The sequence below is a fragment of the Lepidochelys kempii genome, chromosome 15 (genome assembly GCF_965140285.1).
Source record: "Lepidochelys kempii isolate rLepKem1 chromosome 15, rLepKem1.hap1, whole genome shotgun sequence".
In the NCBI taxonomy this organism is placed as follows: Eukaryota; Metazoa; Chordata; order Testudines; family Cheloniidae; genus Lepidochelys; species Lepidochelys kempii.
This window is the reverse complement of record NC_136394.1, coordinates 1,075,191-1,096,174: the sequence shown is the minus strand read 5'-3', so window position 1 is coordinate 1,096,174 and position 20,984 is coordinate 1,075,191. Positions and strand designations below refer to the sequence as shown.

At 46.8% G+C, this 20,984-nt stretch overlaps 1 protein-coding gene across 3 annotated transcripts in view; it reads left to right on the top strand.

The window, feature by feature from the left end:
* HORMAD2 (HORMA domain containing 2) overlaps window positions 1-20,984 on the top strand; it is a 107,833-nt gene that overhangs the window by 72,656 nt on the left and 14,193 nt on the right. The window contains exons 11-12 of one of the 3 annotated variants that reach the window (XR_012155164.2): window positions 13,760-15,597; window positions 15,827-16,309. Coding sequence is in view for 1 of the 3 variants with exons in the window: in XM_073313619.2 (XP_073169720.1) it covers window positions 13,760-13,798 (39 nt within the window). In the remaining 2 variants the exon portion in view is untranslated. Of the gene's footprint in view, window positions 1-13,759; window positions 16,310-20,984 lie in introns of those variants that run through there. The other 2 variants (XR_012155165.2, XM_073313619.2) reach the window with 2 other exon arrangements.

Genomic DNA, 20,984 nt, shown 5'->3' with positions numbered 1-20,984 from the left:
AGCTTCCAGAGGAGCAGCCCTGTTAGTCTGTCTCTGCAAAAAGAACAGGAGGACGTGGGGCACCTTAGAGACGAACCAATCTATTTGAGCATGAGCTTTCGTGAGCTACAGCTCACTTCATCGGATGCATACCATGGAAATTTCCACAGTACGCATCCGATGAAGTGAGCTGTAGCTCACGAAAGCTCATGCTCAAATAGATTGGTTAGTCTCTAAGGTGCCACACGTCCTCCTTTTCTTTTTACCCTATAACAGTTTGCTCCAAAGGGTCTCTTCTCTCCTACGCAGCATTTAATAAACCCCATGAATGCTAAAAGAGGCTGTGTGTGCAGTGAGAGGAGACTAGTACATTTTCTGGTATTTTGGCTTACAGGGTAACTTCCATGCTAGTAACCCTATGAGTAATACAGAGAATCAGAGATAACATCCTCCCTTTGATTTGTCAAAGAGCTACAAATTCTAGTGAATGTTACAAACCAGTTATTTTAGAAAACCAATGTATTGGGAAAGTGCAGTAGGGTGAAAGTGACTATTTCCTACAGCGTTTTCAGAAAGTTGGTGAGTAGTGGTAACCCTTTTTGGTCTGTCATGACCACAGGCCTTTTAACCAAGTGAGTGTGGAAATCCTTCACCTGTGGGAGCCACGTCTGAGTCCTCGGTGATTCTAAAAATCACTCTCTAATTCGGGTAGCATTTAACAACAAGAATACCATTTTTGTGTGACTTAGCCAGGAAGTCAAGCTGAATATGTGTAAGGATGTGGTTTGAGACCCTGCTAATCATAACGCACAGTTAGCACTCAGTAACAAAATACACCTACTTGCAGCGTCACAGAGTAGAAATACAGCAGGTATAAATGTGTGGTTTTCAGTGGAAGAAAACTGAATAAATTTTAGGGATTTCCACAGCTCCATGGGAGTTAGTCTGGAGAGGAAGGAAAAAAAAGCTTCTCTAATCTGATCACTTCAGTCTTTCAAAATAGACTAGCAAGAAGAAATGAAATTTAACCTCCTGTAAGTAAGAGAAGCTGATGCTTTAGACTTAGATCCTGCTCTCATTGAAGTGAACAGGAGAATGAGAGCTTTGCCATTGATTTCAATGGGAACTTGACAGAGCTCTTTATTACCAAGCACAGTACTATCATAGGTGGCAGTACAAACCAGATCACCATAGTGCCTGAGTAATTAATCAAGGACTAAACTCTGCTCTCCTTTCCTCTGGTGAACATCTAGAGGATATCTAGTGATTCCTCTAGATTTGCACGAATGTAAATGAGATCAGAATTCCCCCTATGTCTTTCATCAGTACAGTTCAACTGATCAAATTGTGTCTCAAGAACTATGTTCCTTGTCCATCTCTGTATTTTGAATGGTACTTTAATTTCCAGTGCCCTTCATCTTTCCTTTCCAATCAGAAGTTAATATAGACAATTGTGGCCTGCTGCTGTATACTGCATCCCTGAGTTGTGCCCGACTGGGTTGGCATTCTTGAAGTTTTAGGATCAAGGTCTCCTACAGTGAAGCATAGTTACCCTATCAAAAGACCACACACATCCTTGACTAAAGTGAATTCATGTTTTTTGGAGGCTAAGCAAAGTAACGTTAGATTTCTCACTGTCATGGTACAGGTCAGGAGTGGGTTTTGTATCTTAGATGGTACTTTTTCCATGACCTGTTTACAAGGCTGATTCATGTCAAGTGGCCAAGTATACCCTTCCTTTAAATGGGCTAAAATTTTTAAAGCCATGTAATGGATTTGGATGCCTGTTTAAAATCTCACCTTGAATGTATACGACAGTGTGTATGTATGTGTATATATAAATAAATTATAATGTCCCTGGGCATCAGTAACTTCCTATGGAGCTCATTTAGAGTCCAGCAAACATAACATGATGTCTTCTAAATATCCTTTAATGAGGCACATTGCTTTCATGCTAAATAAAGACTTTTAGGGCAATCTTTTCGTATACAAAATTTTCCATTGACTTAGTACAATTGCAGTAGTGTACTCTAAGTGATACTGTAATACAAATCATAATATATAATAAGGATGCACTCATGGTACAGTTAACCCTGGCTTCTCTTGGAAAGGGAGAATGCTTTCCTCTGGTCTCCAAGGCCTGTGTTCTAAACACACTTCCGTCTGCCCAGCTAATGCAGTTAAAACACCTCTTGTATTTAATGGATTCTTTCCTGGATGAGGTGCCTCTGAGAGCATGCACCCGTAAATATATAGTCACTAGAGTTAACATTTATTACCACTCTTTCCAACACAGGATCTGCCCTAAGGGCCAGACTCACATAAGGTCAGACTACTGTGGTTTATAAGCGCAACGTGGTTGTTTCCTTCACAAACATTTCATGACCTGTTCTCTTCTTGATACTCAGGTGTTTTATGCGAGGCGCCGGGGGGGTTATTTGTGCTGATGAAAGTTTAGGCTTGTCAACAGGAAATCAAAGTCCTTGATATAATGAAGCGGCCTCAGATCTCTCACACTCTTTCACTGATATACCCAGGCTAAGACAGCTGAAAATGCTCAGAGGAAAATAGTATCAATAGGAAATTTGGTATTTTAAATTCAGCTATTATCTGCTTAGACCTGTGACTGGTATCCAATCCATGAATGTCCAGTTTGCTCAAGCATCCAGAGCCAGTGGTACTAAATTAAAGCTCTAATACCTTAGCCATGAGAACCCTCAGGGGAGCCAGGGAGCTGCTGCTGAAAAGATGTTTTCCTTGTGTATTTTTGTTTAACAGGGCAGGTCTTCCCTCAAGAATTGACTTTGTAAATTGAGCACAGTGAGATGCAGTGACTATGGAGGGTTATATGCACCATTTGGGCTACCTACAAAAATGGGGACCCCAGGCTGTGATCACTTCATATTGACCTGGTGGACTTCCTAATGTCAGACAAACACGACCACCTCCCTTGGCTGAGGTACATGGCCAAACGGTAACTTTGATTGAGCTCAATTTGAGATAGGTTGGCCCTGAATAGAAGGAGCTCTCAGGGAGCCTGAACAATGAAAACCTCTTCAGACAAATAGGTCTGAGAGGAACCCTGACTAACTGCAGCAAGGGGACTGTTAAAAGCTCTCCAGGTAGAGAGACCTGGGAGAGAAGTACCCTGAGGAAGCAAGGCAAGAAGACCTGTCCCAGAGCTACTTAAGGAAGGAGCCTGAACTTGAAAATCTCTTCAGGTAAGAGAGGCCTGGGTGGGAACCCTGATCAGAAAGGGGCAATGATTATAAAAGATCTCCAGGTAGAAAGGCCTGAGGGAGAAGACCGATCCACTGGGGTGAGAGTGCCAAGTCTCTCCAGGCAGAGAGGCCTAGCAGGGAAACGAGGGCAAGGACTACTAAAGCTCCCTGAGTAAGAGAGGCCAGGGAGGGAGAGCCCTGACAAATGGGGCCATGTGCAAAGGAACTCTCCCGACAGGAAAGGTTGGAGAGAGTAAATACCCTGCTAAACTAGGGCAAAAGACTGGGTAAGCAGAGACCGTATCTGCAAGAGCATCCCCTCAATCTTGTCTGAAAGAGGAGGGGTGTGATAGTGGACTAGGCCCTGAGGCCCCCTGTTGGAGGCCTTGTGGCCCTGCCACACCCTCCCCAGGAACCGGCAGTAGAGGAGTCCCCAGGCTGCCTAAAGCAGCTGTGTGGGAAGCAGCCAATCAGGGCCCAGCAGGTCAGTATAAGAAGAGCTGCAGGGCCAGAGTGAGCTCAGTTCCTCGCTAGAGCTGGAGAAGAGTGGATGGTGCTCCAGGCTGGTTGCTGGAACGCCACCAGGACATGGCCCTCAGGTAAAGGTGAAGAATGTGTTGGAGCTACAGGGAAGTGGCCCAGGGAATTGTAGCAGTAGTGGAGTGTATTTAAAGCAGAGGTGGACAAACTATGGCCCGCTGGCCACATCCAGCCTGTGGGACCACCCTGCCTGGCCCTTGGCCGCCTGGCCCTTGGCCTCCTGGCCGGGGAGGCTAGCCCCCGGCTCCTACCCTGCTGTCCCTCCTCCCACAAGCTTGCTGTGCTGCAGTGCCCTGGGCAGCGGGGTTGCAAGCTCCTGCCGGGCAGCACAGCGGCATGGTTGGCTCCAGCCAGGCGGCACGGCTGCCAGACATGCCGCTCTGAGCAGCATGGTAAGGGGGCAGGGAGTGCAGGGGTTGGATAAGGGGCAGGGGAGAAGTCAGGGGACGGGGCGGTTGGATGGGGTGGAGGTTGTGGGGGGGGGGGGCGGTCAGGGGATGGGAAATCAGGGGTTAGATAGGTGTGGTAGTCCCAGAGGACCTGGCAGGGGTGTGGATGGGGGTGGGAAGACTGAGCAGGGGATGGTGGATGGGGGGGTGGGGTCCTGGGAGGGTGGTTTGGGCAGGGGGTCCTTGGAGGGGGCAGTCAGGACAAGGAGCAGAGGGGTTTGGATGGGTGATGAGTTCTGAGGGGGGGCAGTCAGGGGGCAGATGGGGGGTAGGCTCTTTGAGGAGGCACAGCCTTCCCTACCCAGCCCTCCATACAGTTTTGGAACCCCAATGTGGCCCTCAGGTCAAAGTTTGCCCACCCCTGATTTAAAGGGACACAGTGGACAGCTGCTAACTATAGGGTCCCTGGGTTGGGACCCCCCCACCGGCCACTGGGAAAGTGGCCTGAATATGGAGACACCCCAAAAGGGAAACTTAACTGTAGCGGTCCAGTTGGAGAGCTGCAGCCAGAAAGGCCACGAGAGGGCAAAGACATTGCCTCCAGGGAGGGAAACCTGGGGCACCACTCTATACCTGAGCAGGGACAGCTTGAGGGAGACACATGGCAGTGAGAGAGGTCCCAGTTGGACTTGTACCCTGGAAGGGGTTTGCTTTGCTTTTATCTCAGACAGACTGTGTGAGAGTCAGCTGGAGGGCTGAGTTGCCAAAGACCCACCACAAACCGAGCAAGAGAGTGCAGGCACTGAAATGGGGGTGCTCACGAGGTGAGTGCACCCCATTGCAGTGACCTCGAGTGAATCACTTCCACTCTCATGCTTTGGCTGTTGCGCCTATTTACACTGCAGGCTCTTTGGGGCAGGGACCATCTGCCACCATGTGTTTGTGTGGTGCTGTTTCTGGGCAACAGCTCACCGGTGCAGCGCCTCCTGTCTGTCATCCTGGGAATTAGCTCTTCTGGCCAGGAGCACCCTCTGCAGGCTGGTGTCTCCTTGCTGCTAGCCCCCATGTCCCTCCTGGACCCCGGTGCCCTCCTCATCAGGGTTCCACCCCAGCAGTAACCCACAATCGGAGTCTCCCCACCAGGGCAACCCCCAACCCTCACCTGCCACTGCCAGTCACAATCTAGCCCCCACTCCCCGGGGCAGACTGCAGTCTATGAACCACTCCTCATCGGCAAGGGGGATTGGACCAGCTGCCTCTGCCTAGCTCTGGGCTGCCCCTCTGCAGCCCCAGTACCTTTTATAGGCCTTTCACTAGGCCTGCAGCCTGGGCCTTTGCTAGGCTAGAGCTCCCTCTGCCCTTCCCCAGCACTGCTCCACCCTAGGAACCCTTCTTAGAAGGGCCTGGCTGCCTGGGAAGCTTTCTCTCTCTCTCAGAAGCTAGAGAGAGTGTCTGTCTTCACTTCTGGCCCACAGCCCTCTTAAAGGGCCAGGTGGACCCTGATTAAGCTGGCCACAGCTGTGGCTGCTTTCCCAATCAGCCTGCTTTTCCCACTCTCAGCCCTCTCCTGGGCTGCTTTAACCCCTTCAGGGCAGGGGCAGGGTACTCACCCTGCTACAGGTACCTAGCACAGTGAGACTCTGACCTTCATTGAGGCCTCTAGGAGCTACCTCAATATTGATGATGATAAAATGGCATCATAGGTTTCCATGTTTAGCAATGATTCCAGAGCAAATGAGCTCCATTTATATCTATCTGTCTCACACACAATGGAGGGAGCAACTGACTCTTCCCCCTTACCTAGTCTCTGTGGGCTTTGAGAATTGAGCTGGGCTCTTAACTTCTCAAATCATCAACTCTAGTACATAAGAACTTAAGAACGGCCATGCTGGCTCAGACCAAAGGTCCATCTAGCCCAGTATCCTGTCTTCCAGCAGTGGCCAATGCCAGGTGCCCCAGAGGGAATGAACAGAACAGGTAATCATCAAGTGATACACCACCTGTCGCCCATTCCCAGCTTCTGGCAAACAGAGGCTAGTGACACCATCCCTGCCCATCCTGGCTATTAGCCATTGATGGACCTATCCTCTATAAATTTATCTAGTTCTTATTTGAACCCTGTTATGGTCTTGGCCTTCACAACATCCTCTAGCAAGGAGTTCCACAGGTTGACTGCGTTGTGTGAAGAAATACTTCCTTTTTTTTTAAACCTGCTGCCTATTAATTTCATTGGGTGACATCTAGTTCTTGTTATGAGTAAATAACACTTCCTTATTTACTTTCTCCACACCAGTCATGATTTTATATTCACCCTTAGTCATCTCTTTTCCAAGCTAAAAAGTCCCAGTCTTATTAAGCTCTCCTCCTATGGAAGCCATTCCATACCCCTAATTATTTTTGTTCCCTTTTCCGAATCTTTTTCCAATTCCAATATATCTCTTTTGAGATGGGAACAACCACATCTGCATGTACCATTCAAACTGTGGACATACCATGGATTTATATAGAGGCAATATGATATTTTCTATCTTATTATCTATTCCTTTCTTAATGATTCCCAACATTCTGTTGGCTTTTTTTGCTGCTGCTGCACATTGAGTGGATGTTTTCAGAGAACTATCCACAATGACTCCAAGATCTTTCTTGAGTGGTAACAGCTAATTTAGACCCCATCATTTTATATGTACAGTTGGGATTGTTTTCCAATGTGCATTACTTTGCATTTATCAACACTGAATGTCCTCTGCCATTTTGTTGCCCAGTCACCAAGTTTTGAGAGATTCTTTTATAGTTAAATCCCAGGCAGACTGCGAAGAACTATCTTGAGAAGTTTAGTATCATCTGCAAATTTTGTCACCTCACTGTTTACCCCTTTTTCCAGATCATTTATGAATATGTTGAATAGGACTGGGCCCAGTACAGATCCCTGGGGGACACCACTATTTACCTCTCCAGTCTGAAAACTGACCATTTATTCCTATCCTTTGTTTCCTATCTTTTAACCAGTTACTAATCCATGCAAGGACCTTCCCTCTTATCCCATGGCAGCTTACTTCACTTAAGAGCCTTTGGTGAGGAAACTTGTCAAAGACTTTCTGAAATGCTAAGTCGCTATATCCCCTGGGTCCCCCTTGCCCACATGCTTATGGACCCCCTCAAAGAATTCTAGCAGATTGGTGAGGCAGGATTTCCCTTAACAAAAAATATGTTGACTCTTCCCCAACAAATCATGTCCATCTCTGTGTCTGATCATTTTGTTCTTTACTATAGTTTCAAATAGTTTGCCCGGTACCGTATTCAGGCCTATAATTGCCGGGCTCACCTCTGGAGCCCCTTTTTAAAAAAAAAATTGGCGTCACATTAGCTATCCTCCAGTCATTTGGTACAGAAGCTGATTTAAATGATAGGTTACAAACTGCACTTAATAGTCTTGTAATTTCACATTTGAGTTCCTTCAGAACTCTTGGGTGAACACCGTCTGGTCCTGGTGACTTATAACTGTTTAGTTAATCAGTTTGTTCCAAAACCTCCCCTAATGACACCTCAATCTGGGACGGTTCCTCAGATTTGTCACCGGAAAAGAATGGCTCAGGTTTAGGAATCTCCCTCACATCCTCAACCATGAAGACCGATGCAAAGAATTCATTTAGTTTCTACGCAATGGCCTTATGCTAAAGGAGCACTCAAAGGCTATCTCGATGGTAAAAGAGTAAAAGTTATGCAGATCACACCCTTCCCTTGGTGACTCCTTTTCAGTCCCATTATCTTCACTGGGTTTGTAAAAGTGTGACTTGCAAATTAATAAATGAAGGCTGCTCAAACATGTGCCAGTGGCTAATGGTCATCTCCATGGGGCTATTGCACTAAGGGATCCCCAGGGCATAGGAAAGCCCTGACCATGCTCCCTGCACAGAGCTGGGAGGTGGGTGGCATACAACATCTGTATGCTACCTGAAGATTCCCCTATGCAAGGGAGGCTAGATCAACTGAAACTGGAGACACTTTTTGCCCACAGAGCAGTACATGGAGACTGCAGTGTGGCCCAGGAGCAGGGTCAACAATCCAAATTCTGCTCCTATTTACCCTGGTGTAAATCTGGGGTGTCTCCATGGATGCCAATGGTGGTGTTCCAGTGTAAAACTGGAGAGAATCAGGCCCAAGATCTGCCCCAGAAAAGATCCTGAAAGAACTATGTATAGTCAAAGTGTAGTGGTCTGTGAGCACAACATCACTGTTGCCTTCACAAATATTCCATGTTGTGTTCTCTTCCCGTTACCCAGGTTTCTTTACTGGAGGTGCAATGGGATTGCACTGGGGTAACTGAGAACAAAATTTGGCCTGATATCCCGGACCACGCACTTCTCCATTTTCAAAGTACTCCATGAAGGTTTTGCCAGTGACTCTGGGGCAGAAGTGTCTGAAATGGGTTCTGAGTACCAAATATGGTCAGTTCTCCAGCCATTCTGCAACTGCTGGGTGAGCCTAAGAGAGATCATCCACCAGTGCTTGCTGCTGATGAACTCTGGGTGGGAGGCTCTGAAGTCCCTCAGGCATTCTTGAACATCTGACCCGCAATCAGCAGGCAATATCTCTGGGAAGGAAGGCAGAAACATTCTACTTCTGTGCATCTATTTTTGGTTTTAAAGAACAATGTCAACTCACAGGCAATTTTTGGCCCAGTGGCAAGTTGCAGTCTCAAAGTTTAGGTACCTGCTGCTTTAACAGGAATCACATGGCTAGCTGGCCTCATTCTCTTTCCTAGGCTGATCTTGGGAGCCAATATATTTGGCTCCCAGAAACGGGAAGTCCTCGTTTCTCTGTTCAATTGGCAGCTGCTCATCAGAGAGGAGGATGAGTGGATTAGCCACTGATTGCAACACAAAAGGGAAAACACACTTTCCAGTTCTCCTTTCACTTCATTTTGCTCTAAACAGGGAGACATTGTCTGTAATGGGGTGATATTTATTACTGAGGCATTGCGGAGGGTTTTGTTCTTCCCCTTTCACTTAAGAGCAGTAAAAAAAATACTCGGGTCTCACAAATGTCTCAAAACACAAATTTACTTTCCTCCAGCTTCCTGGGAGCAAGCCGGTGTCATGTTACTAATTCGATCATGCTTACACAGCAAGCTCTTCCACGTCATGGCTTCATGAGTCAGGATTTTCAGTCTGAAAAAGATCACGTCAAGGGTCCCAAACACACACTCCCCAGAGCCTAGCAACGGGAGCATACTGTAAGCCCTGATTATGGACTCGAGTGAGAATGTTTCAGTGGTGCCAATGTGTGCCGCAGTCGGCACTTGCAAAGATATTTCTGCCCCTGGCAATCTTCCCTATTGGACAAAGGGAGTAACGGTCAGTGAGACGTCTCATGACTCAAATGCTTTGCCTCTCAAGTAGAGTGTGAAACTCCATAAACCTGCAATACATCTAGACGGAAATGTAAAGGGTGGGTTTGCTGATGCAAGGATGCCTTTGAAGTCTCCGTCTGTGAACTGTTTGCTGTTCAGTTTCCTTCAGCACTAAGGAAACTCCAGTGGTCTGTTGCGTGTGGTTGTGGCTGTTGTTGTTGGCAGAAAACTTCAGGCCTTGCTAGGGCATGTAGTGATCTTAGAGCAACATGCAGACAGCCCATTGCTGAGTGATTCAGATTCATTACATCCAGGGTCTTTTCTCAGTCATACTTTGATGCTTCATGCTTTTTGATGGCAGGAAGTTTTGTTTCTGTGTAAATTTGGAATTTTCACAGGCTTTTAATTCTTTGATATTTCCTCTCCTGTCTGATCATTATAATCCTTAACACTTCCCTGTTCATCTATAGGTCTCAAAGTACTTTGTACAGGAGGGTAAGTGTCATCCCCATTTTACAAATGGAGAAACTGAGACACTGAACCAGGCAGTGACTTGCCTGAGATCATACATCCCATCAGTGATGGGCCCAAGAATAGAACCCCATCTTTAGTGTTCTGTTGGAAACTTGTCTGGAGTTTGTACTAACATAACCCTGTTTAGAATTTAATCTACCATTAAAATACCAGGAGAGCCTTGTGAAATGGGCTCTGGAAAGATGTGATTCCTTTCTTTGAAGGCAGCATTTCTATTTATAGGGCACAATTCTGGTCTGCACTGTCTCTTATCTTTAGTCTGAATCTCTGTTGTATATTCTGGCTGCATTTCAAATCTGGACCGGTCACAAAGAGTGACAAAACAGTTGCAGAATAAGCAAAAGGAATTCCTGCTGTAGAGCTTTTGTAATAATAATACCTAGCCCCTATATCACCTGTAGTTTTCAAAGCACTTTGTCTCATTTTGCAGAAGGGGAAACTAAGGTGTGGGGAAGGGACTTGCCCAAAGTCACTCAACAAACTGGAGTTAGAACCAGGAATTGAACCATTGTTTCCTGAGTCCTAATCTTCCTCCCTAACCACTAGGCCATGCTATTTTAATATCCGCACCTTTCTCCATCAGTGGACTCTCTTATATATTTGCAAGAGCTGCAGGGACCTAAATGTGGTGCAGATTAGCCCACATTTTCCTGTGAGCTGCTTGTATCTTTTCTCTGAAGCTTCTGGTGCTGGCCACTGTTAGAGATAGGATACTGGAGTAGATAGACCAGATGGGTCAGACCGGAAGTCAAACAAATGTTTATGCATCACTAGCTAATCTCACTGGAGATGAAAATTTCGCTGACGCTCAGTACTTCTGCAGTCCTTTGAGAAACAGAGGGTATTTTCCTTGGGTTTCATAAGAGTGGAGCGTAAAGAGTTGATCCATATACATCCCTCAATACATACAGCATTCCACATGGAGTACGGATAGGCCACCATCTCTCTGCCTAGCCCCAGAAATAAAGCAACTTACCTGTTTCACAGTTGCCTTGAGAGCTCTGAGTGTGGGAAAGAACTGCTGGGGAGTTGAGAAAAGATCCCACTTGGCACATAATATAATGAGGAACAAGTGAACATGCGTGTTGAAAAAACTTTGTATGGTATGAAGAGCTTTGCAAGCAAAGTGTGGTGGAAAAGGATTAATCAGGCACATGGACAGTGCAGGGAGGCATCAGTGGCTAGAAACTAGGAGGGAGACAGGGCTTGTAACTGGCCTGGCATTCACTTACTGTGTGACCTTCATGGCTGCCTAAGCCTGAAGGCTCTGCAAAACACTGATTGAAAAACACTGCGTTAGCGGCTGAATGCTCCACCCCTGCAGCAGTCCCCACCCAGCTGCAAGTCCCATAACTTCCAGCTTTGTGCCCCAGACTTTGGGGGGAGGGAAGGGGGGAATGATGCTTCCCATGACCCCCAGGCTGCCTTAGATACTGGGAAGAGGCAGGTTGTGAATTTTTTTTTTTTTTTTTTTAAGAACTGAAGCCCAAAATATTTAGAATGTGATATGTCGTCATAGATCCTCATGGGCATTATAGTTGTCGCATGATCCCCATTCTCTGTTATGAGCAGGGCTTCCTGTTCACACAACATCTCCCATTATACAGCACTGCCATGATGCAATACCTCCTCCCACCAACCGAGGAGACCGTGATGCATCATGGGCAATGCAGTCCAACCAAGGAGTTGAGACCATAGAGGAGAATGGGACATGAGACATCTGAACTACAACTCCCATGAGGCACCATAGTGACGTATCAGAATCTTACATCTATTGGTTTGGGATTTTTCAACAAAAACTTGAAATTTTCTGGGGTAATTTTTTTTCCCCCAACCTGGCTTAGCTCCTCTTTCTTTCATTAGCACTGGCCAACAGGAGTGGGGGCATCAAACTTATCTGACATCAGAGGCTGATGCAAAAGACAGTGCCTTTGCAGGAATCCCAGCACCTTCCCCCTTCTCAGCAACTGAGCGTGGGCATTTCATTAGCATTGCCCTGGACCTTGTTGGGTTCCCAGCTTCTTCTTTCCTATCAACTGCTGGCTAGCAGGGCTACTCCTTTAGCTAGGTCTGTGGGTATCTGGTAACTTTTTTTTTTTCCCAAGACCTGCTCGCAGCAGCGTTGTAATACACTTCTGGTTTGATTGAAGCCAGATGAGAATGTTGTGATTGACTTCAGTGGGACCAGAATTTAGACTGCTAGGTATAAAATATGAAGGAGCTGGACTGGCCTACTTGGACAGGAGAAGGAGGGGCGGGGGCGAAAGGCTCCTTGACCTCCAAGGACCCGCCGGCTATTTCGCCTGTTCCCACACCCAAGGAACGCACCTCTGCTGCAATCAAAGAAAGCACATGACTAGGCAACTCTTTGCAAAGAGCACTCCCCTCCTTGTGGGAGGGGAGTGAGGCCCAGCCAGCTCTGGGCTCTGCTGTGAGACAAAGCGCTATTTAGAAGACAAGGAAGTCCTTGATAACTGCTGAGTAAGAGTAAATTCTAAAGCAGGGGAAGGATGCTGGATTGGGCAAGGCAAGTCTGTTCTTGGAGGAAAATTTCCTCCGAGGCCAATTAGGAAATTAAAAAGGGAATATAGGAACTGCTGGGGTAGATCCAACTCAAGGTCCATTAGTCTGACCCTGACAGTGGCCAGTACCAAATCTGCCAGAGGAACCCCACAGTAGCAGATGTGGGGTAATCTGCCTCCACGCTTGGTTTCATCCTGAGCTCTAATAGTTAGAGATCAGCTTAAGCCCTCGAGCAGGCAGTTTAATATCCCTTCCCAAAAAATTGTTCTCAGGAGCCCAGGAAACATCCGGCACTGCCAAAACCAAACCGTTTGCTCGGGGGGGAAGAATCCAGCCAGTAGAGCTGTTCTATGGTATTGTTGTACGAATCACATTGCTGGAAGCAAAAAGACTTCCAGCTGAACTGCTCCAATAGAGGCATCACTCTATATCATAGAAACATCAGCCTGGAAGGAACTCTGCAAGGTCATAGAGTCCCACCCCCCTACATTGAGGCAGGACCTTGTAACCTGAGATGGGTTTGTCCAACCTGTATTTAAAAACCTCCAGTGTCAGGAAGGTGCTGGTAACTTGACCTGGATGCACTATGCTTCAGTGTAAGACTCACTGTCGGACCCCACTGGCTACTTCAGAGTCTGAAATAAACTTAAACTGGAATAAATGGACACAAATCAGACGTCAAGAATTCTAACATTCAAAAACCAGTTGGAGAACACTTCAATCTCTTTGGTCACTCGATTGCAGACCTAAAAGTAGCAATTTTTCAGCAAAAAAACTTCAAAAACAGACTCCAGCGAGAGACTGCTGAATTGGAATTAATTTGCAAACTGGATACAATTAACTTAGGCTTGAATAGAGACTGGGAGTGGATGGGTCATTACACAAAGTAAAACTATTTCTCCATGTTTATTCTACACACACACACACACACACCCTCACTGTTCCTCAGACGTTCTTGTCAACTGCTGGAAATGGCCCACCTTGATTATCACTACAAAAGGTTTTTTTCCTCTCCTGCTGGTAATAGCTCACCTTACCTGATCACTCTCCTTACAGTCTGTATGGTAACACCCATTGTTTCATGTTCTCTGTATATAAAATCTCCCCACTGTGTATTTTCCACTGTATGCAGCTGATGAAGTGAGCTGTAGCTCACAAAAGCTTATGCTCAAATAAATTTGTTAGTCTCTGAGGTGCCACAAGTCCTCCTTTTCTTTTTGCAGATACAGACTAACTCCGCTGCGACTCTGAAACAAACTTGACGCCACTGTGCATGTTTGAGCGAAGAAGATGCAAGGCCTTCCCGTGAATATCCAGAAGGAGCATTCAACCATTGGGGGTTTCTGAGGCTGTGGTCAAAAAACAACTCTCTGCTACACATAGGGGGCCAGACCATCCTGTCCCTTACACCCCTTCTGCTCTATGAAAGTCCCTCTAGACTAGGCTATTGGCACTTCCTCTCCGCGGGGGCAGAGCTACTCTCAGCCACGCACCCTGCTGAGAGCCCAGCAACTATGTTTCTGTCCCCTTTTGCTCCGAGGCAAGGAAGCTGCAGCTCCACATCCACACCCAGGGGTGACCTTGTCGCACAGAGGGTGGGTGAGGGGAGGAAGCTTTAGGCAAATTGCTGATCGTTCGAATGGGAGTGAGTCAGGGGTAGGAACTAAAATGTGCCCTGCTCTCTTGTTTTCCCTGCTTTGCCTTCAGGTAAGGAGCTGTGCCAAGCACCATGCTGGTCCGCATGCGGGCTGCCACTGATAGAGCCAGACCCCTCTGGATGCTGCTAAGACATCCCTGACTAGTAGTGTGAGCCCTGCAAGCTCCAGTTAGTCAACCTGGCATCTGAGACTCTGCTGTGATTTTGTGGGGGGATTGTGTTTTGGGTGGTGGTTTGTTTTTTTGCAGTGCAGACATACACAATGAGGTCTACAGCCTTCCCCAATTTCATATTGCAAGGGTTGAAACCTACTTATTTGCCAAGCTTTTGCTTAATAATGTCCCCGTTCTCACTGATTTAAAGCCATAGGCCTGTACCTTGCTGGTAGGAAAGAGAGAGGGGACTGTTCAATTTTAACCGGAGGTGCTCACGTACTACAGTGATGAAGGATAGAGCCTCAACATACAAAGTATCTCCTATGATGCGAGCTCCTTGAGCACAAATGTTCTTCCAGTGGCCCAGAGGAGTACAAAGATCAGGGAATCTCATCTGCACGGATGTGGGAGGAAGCAGCATGAGGAATGACAAGATCATTGGGATGGGATGGGATCTGGTGGGGTGGGATCTGAATTACTACAGAAAATTCTTTCCTGGGTATCTGGCTGGTGAATCTTGCCCATATGCTCAGGGTTTAGCTGATTGCCATATTTGGGGTCGGGAAGGAATTTTCCTCCAGGGCAGATTGGAAGAGGCCCTGGAGGTTTTTCCCCTTCCTCTGTAGCATGGGGCATGGGTCACTTGCTGGAGGATTCTTGGCACTTTTAAACCACGATTTGAGGACTTCAGTAGCGCAGACATAGGTGAGAGGTTTTTCGCAGGGGTGGGTGGGTGAGATTCTGTGGCCTGCGTTGTGAGGTCAGACTAGATGATCATAATGGTCCCTTCTGACCTTAGTATCTATGAATCTAGATGAGTGTGGGGGGAAATAGAGGGGTATGGATGATAGATTCATATTGTGGTTTGAAACAAAATTTTGTCATTTCCAATGACACACCCTCGGTATGTTTTGTCTCCCTGGCTGCCTTCCTCGTTTGTTGTCATGAGCAGACATTTTGAAGTCAATGGCCAAAAGAATGATTAGCGTCTCTATCCCTTGCTCATAGCACCTGCAACACTGGCTTTCTCACAGATTGAGGCAGGCCCTGCTGGTTATGGCCCTGTGTTGGAATACTGGAAGTTGATTGATTCCTTTCCTTTCGTCTCTGCTCACGTGGATCCTCTGCTGTAAGAAAGGTGTGATCTACTTGGCTATTGCTGGCCTGAGTCTCTGCCAGCGTCCGCCCAACCCTCTGCCAGATTTGTGCCAGCGACTGCCCCCTTCTGCCACTGCCCACCTAAATTGCTGTGAGTGCCTGGCCAAACCCTACCAGGGGATTTGGCCCATTTCTATTGTGCATTGTTCCTTTGTCTGCACCACCTTTCCCTTGTGTCGGCTTCCCCTGCATGTTTGCACATTGCTTATAACCACCCTCTCCTGAAAATGCCTCTGGAGGGGGAGTTTTCCCAGACACATGTAAAGCCAGTTGTTGCTCTTGTGACATTTATTACTGTTAATATATCATTTGTTTCTAAGAAACTAGCAACACCATTGGAAAGCCCTGAGGGAAGCGTCTGCTAGATCATCAGGGTTGTGGTTACTGTCTGGCTGGAGGCTGCACTGAGGGCAGGTGTCAAGAAACAGCTGCCAAACATCTCCTCTGCCTCTTAGAAATCAAAAGCAAGAGTCAAAGCTCTGAAGTGCGGGGACATCTGCACACACAAATACACACAGAAACATGCAACCACAGACATGTCCACGTAGACACATGCAGGCACTGACATGCACACACATGCACAGACATCCACACACATGCACACACATGTACTGACATGCACACACATGCACACACCTATGCACGCACACAATCATAAGCAGATGCCCATGCCCACATGCGTGTAGGCACAAAGAAACATGCACAGACAGCATAAATGATTATTCCTTCATGGGTCTGAGAAATGCTGTCAGCATATTCAAACTCACATTTTTCCCTTTTGTGATTGAAATTAAACATGGCTCGTTGGTCCAAGGTTTTCTTTGCTTCAGTGTTTCTAGTACAATCTGCAGTACTGTGTCCAGTTTTGGGCCCCCCACTACAGAAGGGATGTGGACAAATTGGAGAGAGTCCAGCAGAGGGCAACAAAAATGACTAGGGGGCTGGGGCACATGACTTACGAGGAGAGGCTGAGGGAACTGGGCTTATTTAGTCTGCAGAAAAGAAGAGTGAGGGGGGATTTGATAGCAGCCTTCAATTTCCTGAAGGGTGTGGGGTGCAGCGGGGAGTCCAGAGGGGATGGAGCCTGGCTGTTCTCAGTGGTGGCCGATGACAGAACAAGGGGCAATTGTCTCAAGTTGCAGTGGGAGAGGTTTAGGTTGGATATTAGGAAACACTATTTCACTAGGAGGGTGGTGAAGCACTGGAATGCGTTACCTAGGGAGGTGGTGGAATCTCCTTCCTTAGAGGTTTTTAAGGTCCGGCTTGACAAAGCCCTGGCTGGGATGATTTAGTTGGGGATTGGTCCTGCTTTGAGCAGGGGGTTGGACTAGATGACCTCCTGAGGTCTCTTCCAACCCTGATATTCTATACTATAATTTGGATGTGGGTAGCCCTTTTGGGATCACTCAGTCTTTTCTCCCCTCTAGCACCCTCTAGGTGTGGAGGGACACCCCCACTTCTCTTCGGAGCCTCCCAGTCTTGATGGATGGTTCACTAGGAATGCAACTGATCAATTTTGTGTTTGAAACTTTTGTCAACAAAAAAACCAACCTTTTTACAAAAATGAAAAATTGTCCTGTTAAAATTTTCTGTTATTTTGACCCCCAAAAAATCAAACCTGAAAATTTTTTCTGGGGTTCTTTCCCCACCCATTTTTCCACTGGAAAGAGGCAAAAAAGGAGGGGAAAAGTCAGAGAAGGGTGGGGGGAATGAGAAAAAAGGGGGATTCATTTTTTTGCATTGAAAAATGGGACTATTTTGGAATTTGTTGTGGAAAAATGGTCAAAAAATGCACATTTTTGAAAATTATTCATGAAAGAGCCTCATTGTATGGTGAGCAATTCTAGCTAGGAGCGAGAGGTGCCATAATATTGCCAGCTGTGAAATGAGGCATCTGCTTTGCCACTTGCAAGGGGAGCCTGTGTGGATCCTTCTTTGCCAGCTGCTCCAAGAGTCCCAGATGGAACCGCACAGTCCTGTAGTGTTGCACTTGCTGTAATGTTTCAGGGTTGGGTGCAACCCTGGCCACGCTGAAGTCCAGTAGAACCACTCCCATCGACTTCAATGAGGTCATGATTTCACTGCACAGCAGAGAGGTCATCGTTGTAAGGATGCTGTTACTAGCTGCTCTGGGCTGTGAATCAAGCTCTTTCCCCCCCCCCCCCTGCTTATTATATAGACTCATATTTACCTTGTGAGCCCCAGATCTCTTTCCGCAGTACTCCTTCCTAGGCAGTCATTTCCCATTTTGTATGCATGCAACTGATTGTTCCTTCCTAGAATCATAGAATTTCAGGGTTGGAAGGGACCCCAGAAGGTCATCTAGTCCAACCCCCTGCTCAAAGCAGGACCAATTCCCAATTCCTAAGTGGAGTACTTTGCATTTGTCCTTATTGAATTTCAGCCTATTTACTTCAGACCATTTCTTCAGTTTGTCCAGATCATTTTGAATTTTAATCCTATCATCCAAAGCTTTTTCAACCCCTCCCATCTTGGTATCATCCACAAACTTTATAAGTGTACTCTCTATGCCATCATCTAAATCATTGATGAAGATATTGAACAGAACCAGACCCAAAACCGATCTCTGTGGGACCTCACTCGTTATGCCCTTCCAGCATGACTGTGAACCACTGATAACTCTCTGGGAACAAGAAAAGGAGGATTTATGGCACCTTAGAGACTAACAAATTTATTTGAGCATAAGCTTTCGTGAGCTGCAGTTGCATCCGATGAAGTGAGCTGTAGCTCACGAAAGCTCATGCTCAAAATAAATTTGTTAGTCTCCAAGGTGCCACAAGTACTCCTTTTCTTTTTACGGATGCAGACTAACACAGCTGCTACTCTGAAATCTCTGGGAACAGTTTTCCAACCAGTTATGCAGCCACCTTATAGTAGCTCTGTCTAGGTTGTATTTCCCTAGTTTCTTTATGAGAAGGTCATGCGAGACAGTATCACAAGGCTTACTGAAGTCAAGATATATCACATCCCCCCTATTCACAAGCTATCACTTCTCCCATTTCTGCATTTTCTGTTATTGTTTTTCACCCCTCTTGTCTCCGGTGCAGGGGTAAGGCCAGGATGTCCCTATTCCCTGTGATCCCTAGAGTGACCCCTTCAGGGCTATTGGTAGCTGGGGTAAATTAGAACAGCTCTGAGGCTGCTCTAATTTACATTGGGGACTGGCCCAGTTTCCAGCTGGCTCCAGGATCTGTGTCGTCATGTTCTGAGTGCAGGGTTGGCAGAATGTCCAGGCAAGGAAATGAACAGTCAAAACCTCCTCACATTGTAAATGGCCTGGTTACAAAGCTGGGCTGACCTAACGCAGCCTGAAGCCCAGAATGTTCTGCGACTTCATCTCTAACAAGGCAGGGTGGCCCACAGTATCTGTAATAATAGCTCCTTCTGGAGGAAAACACTGGTCCAAATTCACCTTGGGTGTAACACTGATGAAGTCAAGAGAGGGATGGATTTGGCCCAATCCCTGCTTCATCTCTGCTCCCACCATGGCTTTGCCTTGCTCCCAGATGGTCACACATTGTATTCATTAGACACCTGCTGTCCTGTGGAAACACCAGCCTAAGAACTGAGCAGAAGAAACCATCTGGGCTAAATTTAACTGTTGAAAAATATGTGGGAAAAGAACTTTGTCTATTATGAAAATAACTGAATAGGATTTTACTAGTGGAAATTAAGGGTCCAACCCTTGGGCCTGGTCTACCCTAAAAAAATGAATCCAGTGAAGCCCCTAGAACCCACAAATATATGCCCAAAGATCTTTCAATAGCCAGTTAAAGCTGAGCTGCTTCAGTCTGAACTAATGTAGGGCCAGTGCAGACACAGACAAGCTGATATAGTTCAATTCATCCTCTCCGAGCACACCAGTGGCCTTTTGAAATCTCCCATAATGCATTGCTTCTGGGAGACTGGCTGGGAAACTGGTGGGACAGGTACCCAGATTGCAGCTGAAGCGATTCTGGATACCACCAGCATGGCAAGGCTCAAAACTGACACTGATTCAGCATGGCTAGTGTGAATGCACTTAACTATTGGTGCTTAAACCAGTTTGGTTTGACTACAAACATTTCTGTTTGTTAGTGCAGACAAGGCCTTGCGCTTGGTTTGCAATGAAGCTTGGAGCCAGTAGCATGGAATGGGAAATCTACAGGGTAAGGAGTTGACAGGTTGTGGGAAGGGTACTTGAACTCTGACTTGTAGATGAAAGCCAATCTTTGTACCAGGCGAACTCTTCCTCCAGCTTCAAAGTCCCAGTCTGCTTCAAAGGAAGATGGAACTCCAGCAGCTGGTTCCTCCATCGCTACCCTTGATATGCCACTCTGCTGCAAACTTTGTGTATCAGCATCAGTGATCACAGCAAAGGCAGATGGAGACTTTACAGAAATGAAATTGTATGAAAAATACCAAAAGGGAGATTAGATCTTGGCCATGACTATTTCATTGCCTTTGTCTCTAGGAAGAGACTTCTTACCTCCACTTTCTTTTCTTTCTTGCTCTTGAAGCCTTCACCTTCCCAGCTAATTTTCTGACTGTGTTCCTTGGTAGGGCTAGAAAATGATGCAAAGGGCTTGCCTACATGACAGGGTGCCAGCTTAACCACAGGTGTGTGTTTAAAACTAACATAATGAAACCAATACAAAGGGCTGTGTGGAGACAGGGGAGGGATAGCTTGGTGGTTTGAGCATTGGCTTGTGAAACCCAGGCTTGTGAGTTCAATCCTTGAGGGGGATATTTAGGGATCTGGGGCAAAAATTGGGGATTGGTCCTGCTTTGAGCAGGGGATGGGACTAGATGACCTCCTGAGGTCCCTTCCAACCCTGAGATTCTATGATGCTCTTATTTCCCTAAAACCAGACTTAGTTCAGTTTAACTTAAATCCACTGGGAACATGTTTAAGCTAAACTTAAATTGCGTGTGACGGGGCAGTCAGGGCTCCACACTGGCACGGAGAGGGTTAATGAGAGCCTGAGGACCCACCCTGCTACACCTGCAGCGAAGGACGAGACCTAGCCCAGTTCAGGGTGAAGCAGGGATGAGAACAGAGCTCTGCAGAAGCCTGTTTGCACAGAGGCTGTGACCGTTTGCTGGGTGGACAAGCCTCCTGGGGAAGGGATTGACCCAGACCCTGGCAGCCAGTCAAAGTACTGGTTCTGTAAAGCCCTTCTAGAAGGGGGCATCCTGCCAAAAGTTCCTTAGAAGACCTTGTTTGAGTGGCGGTTTGTCCAGATTTCTGTGGACATTAATACTCCAGAAGGGACTGGGCTGGAGGGCTCAAACAATGCTGCGCTGGGCCTTGCAAGAGACCCTACCAGCAAAGACCTGTGGCTGGCTGAGTCATGCCAAAATAGGTCACAAGGGGGCGCTGCAGAGGCAAACCTGGTCACATTGCCCTTAAACCAGAATAGGCAAGTCCACACAAAGGGCTGCACCAGTGTGAATTTGACAATGGTGGGGTTACTC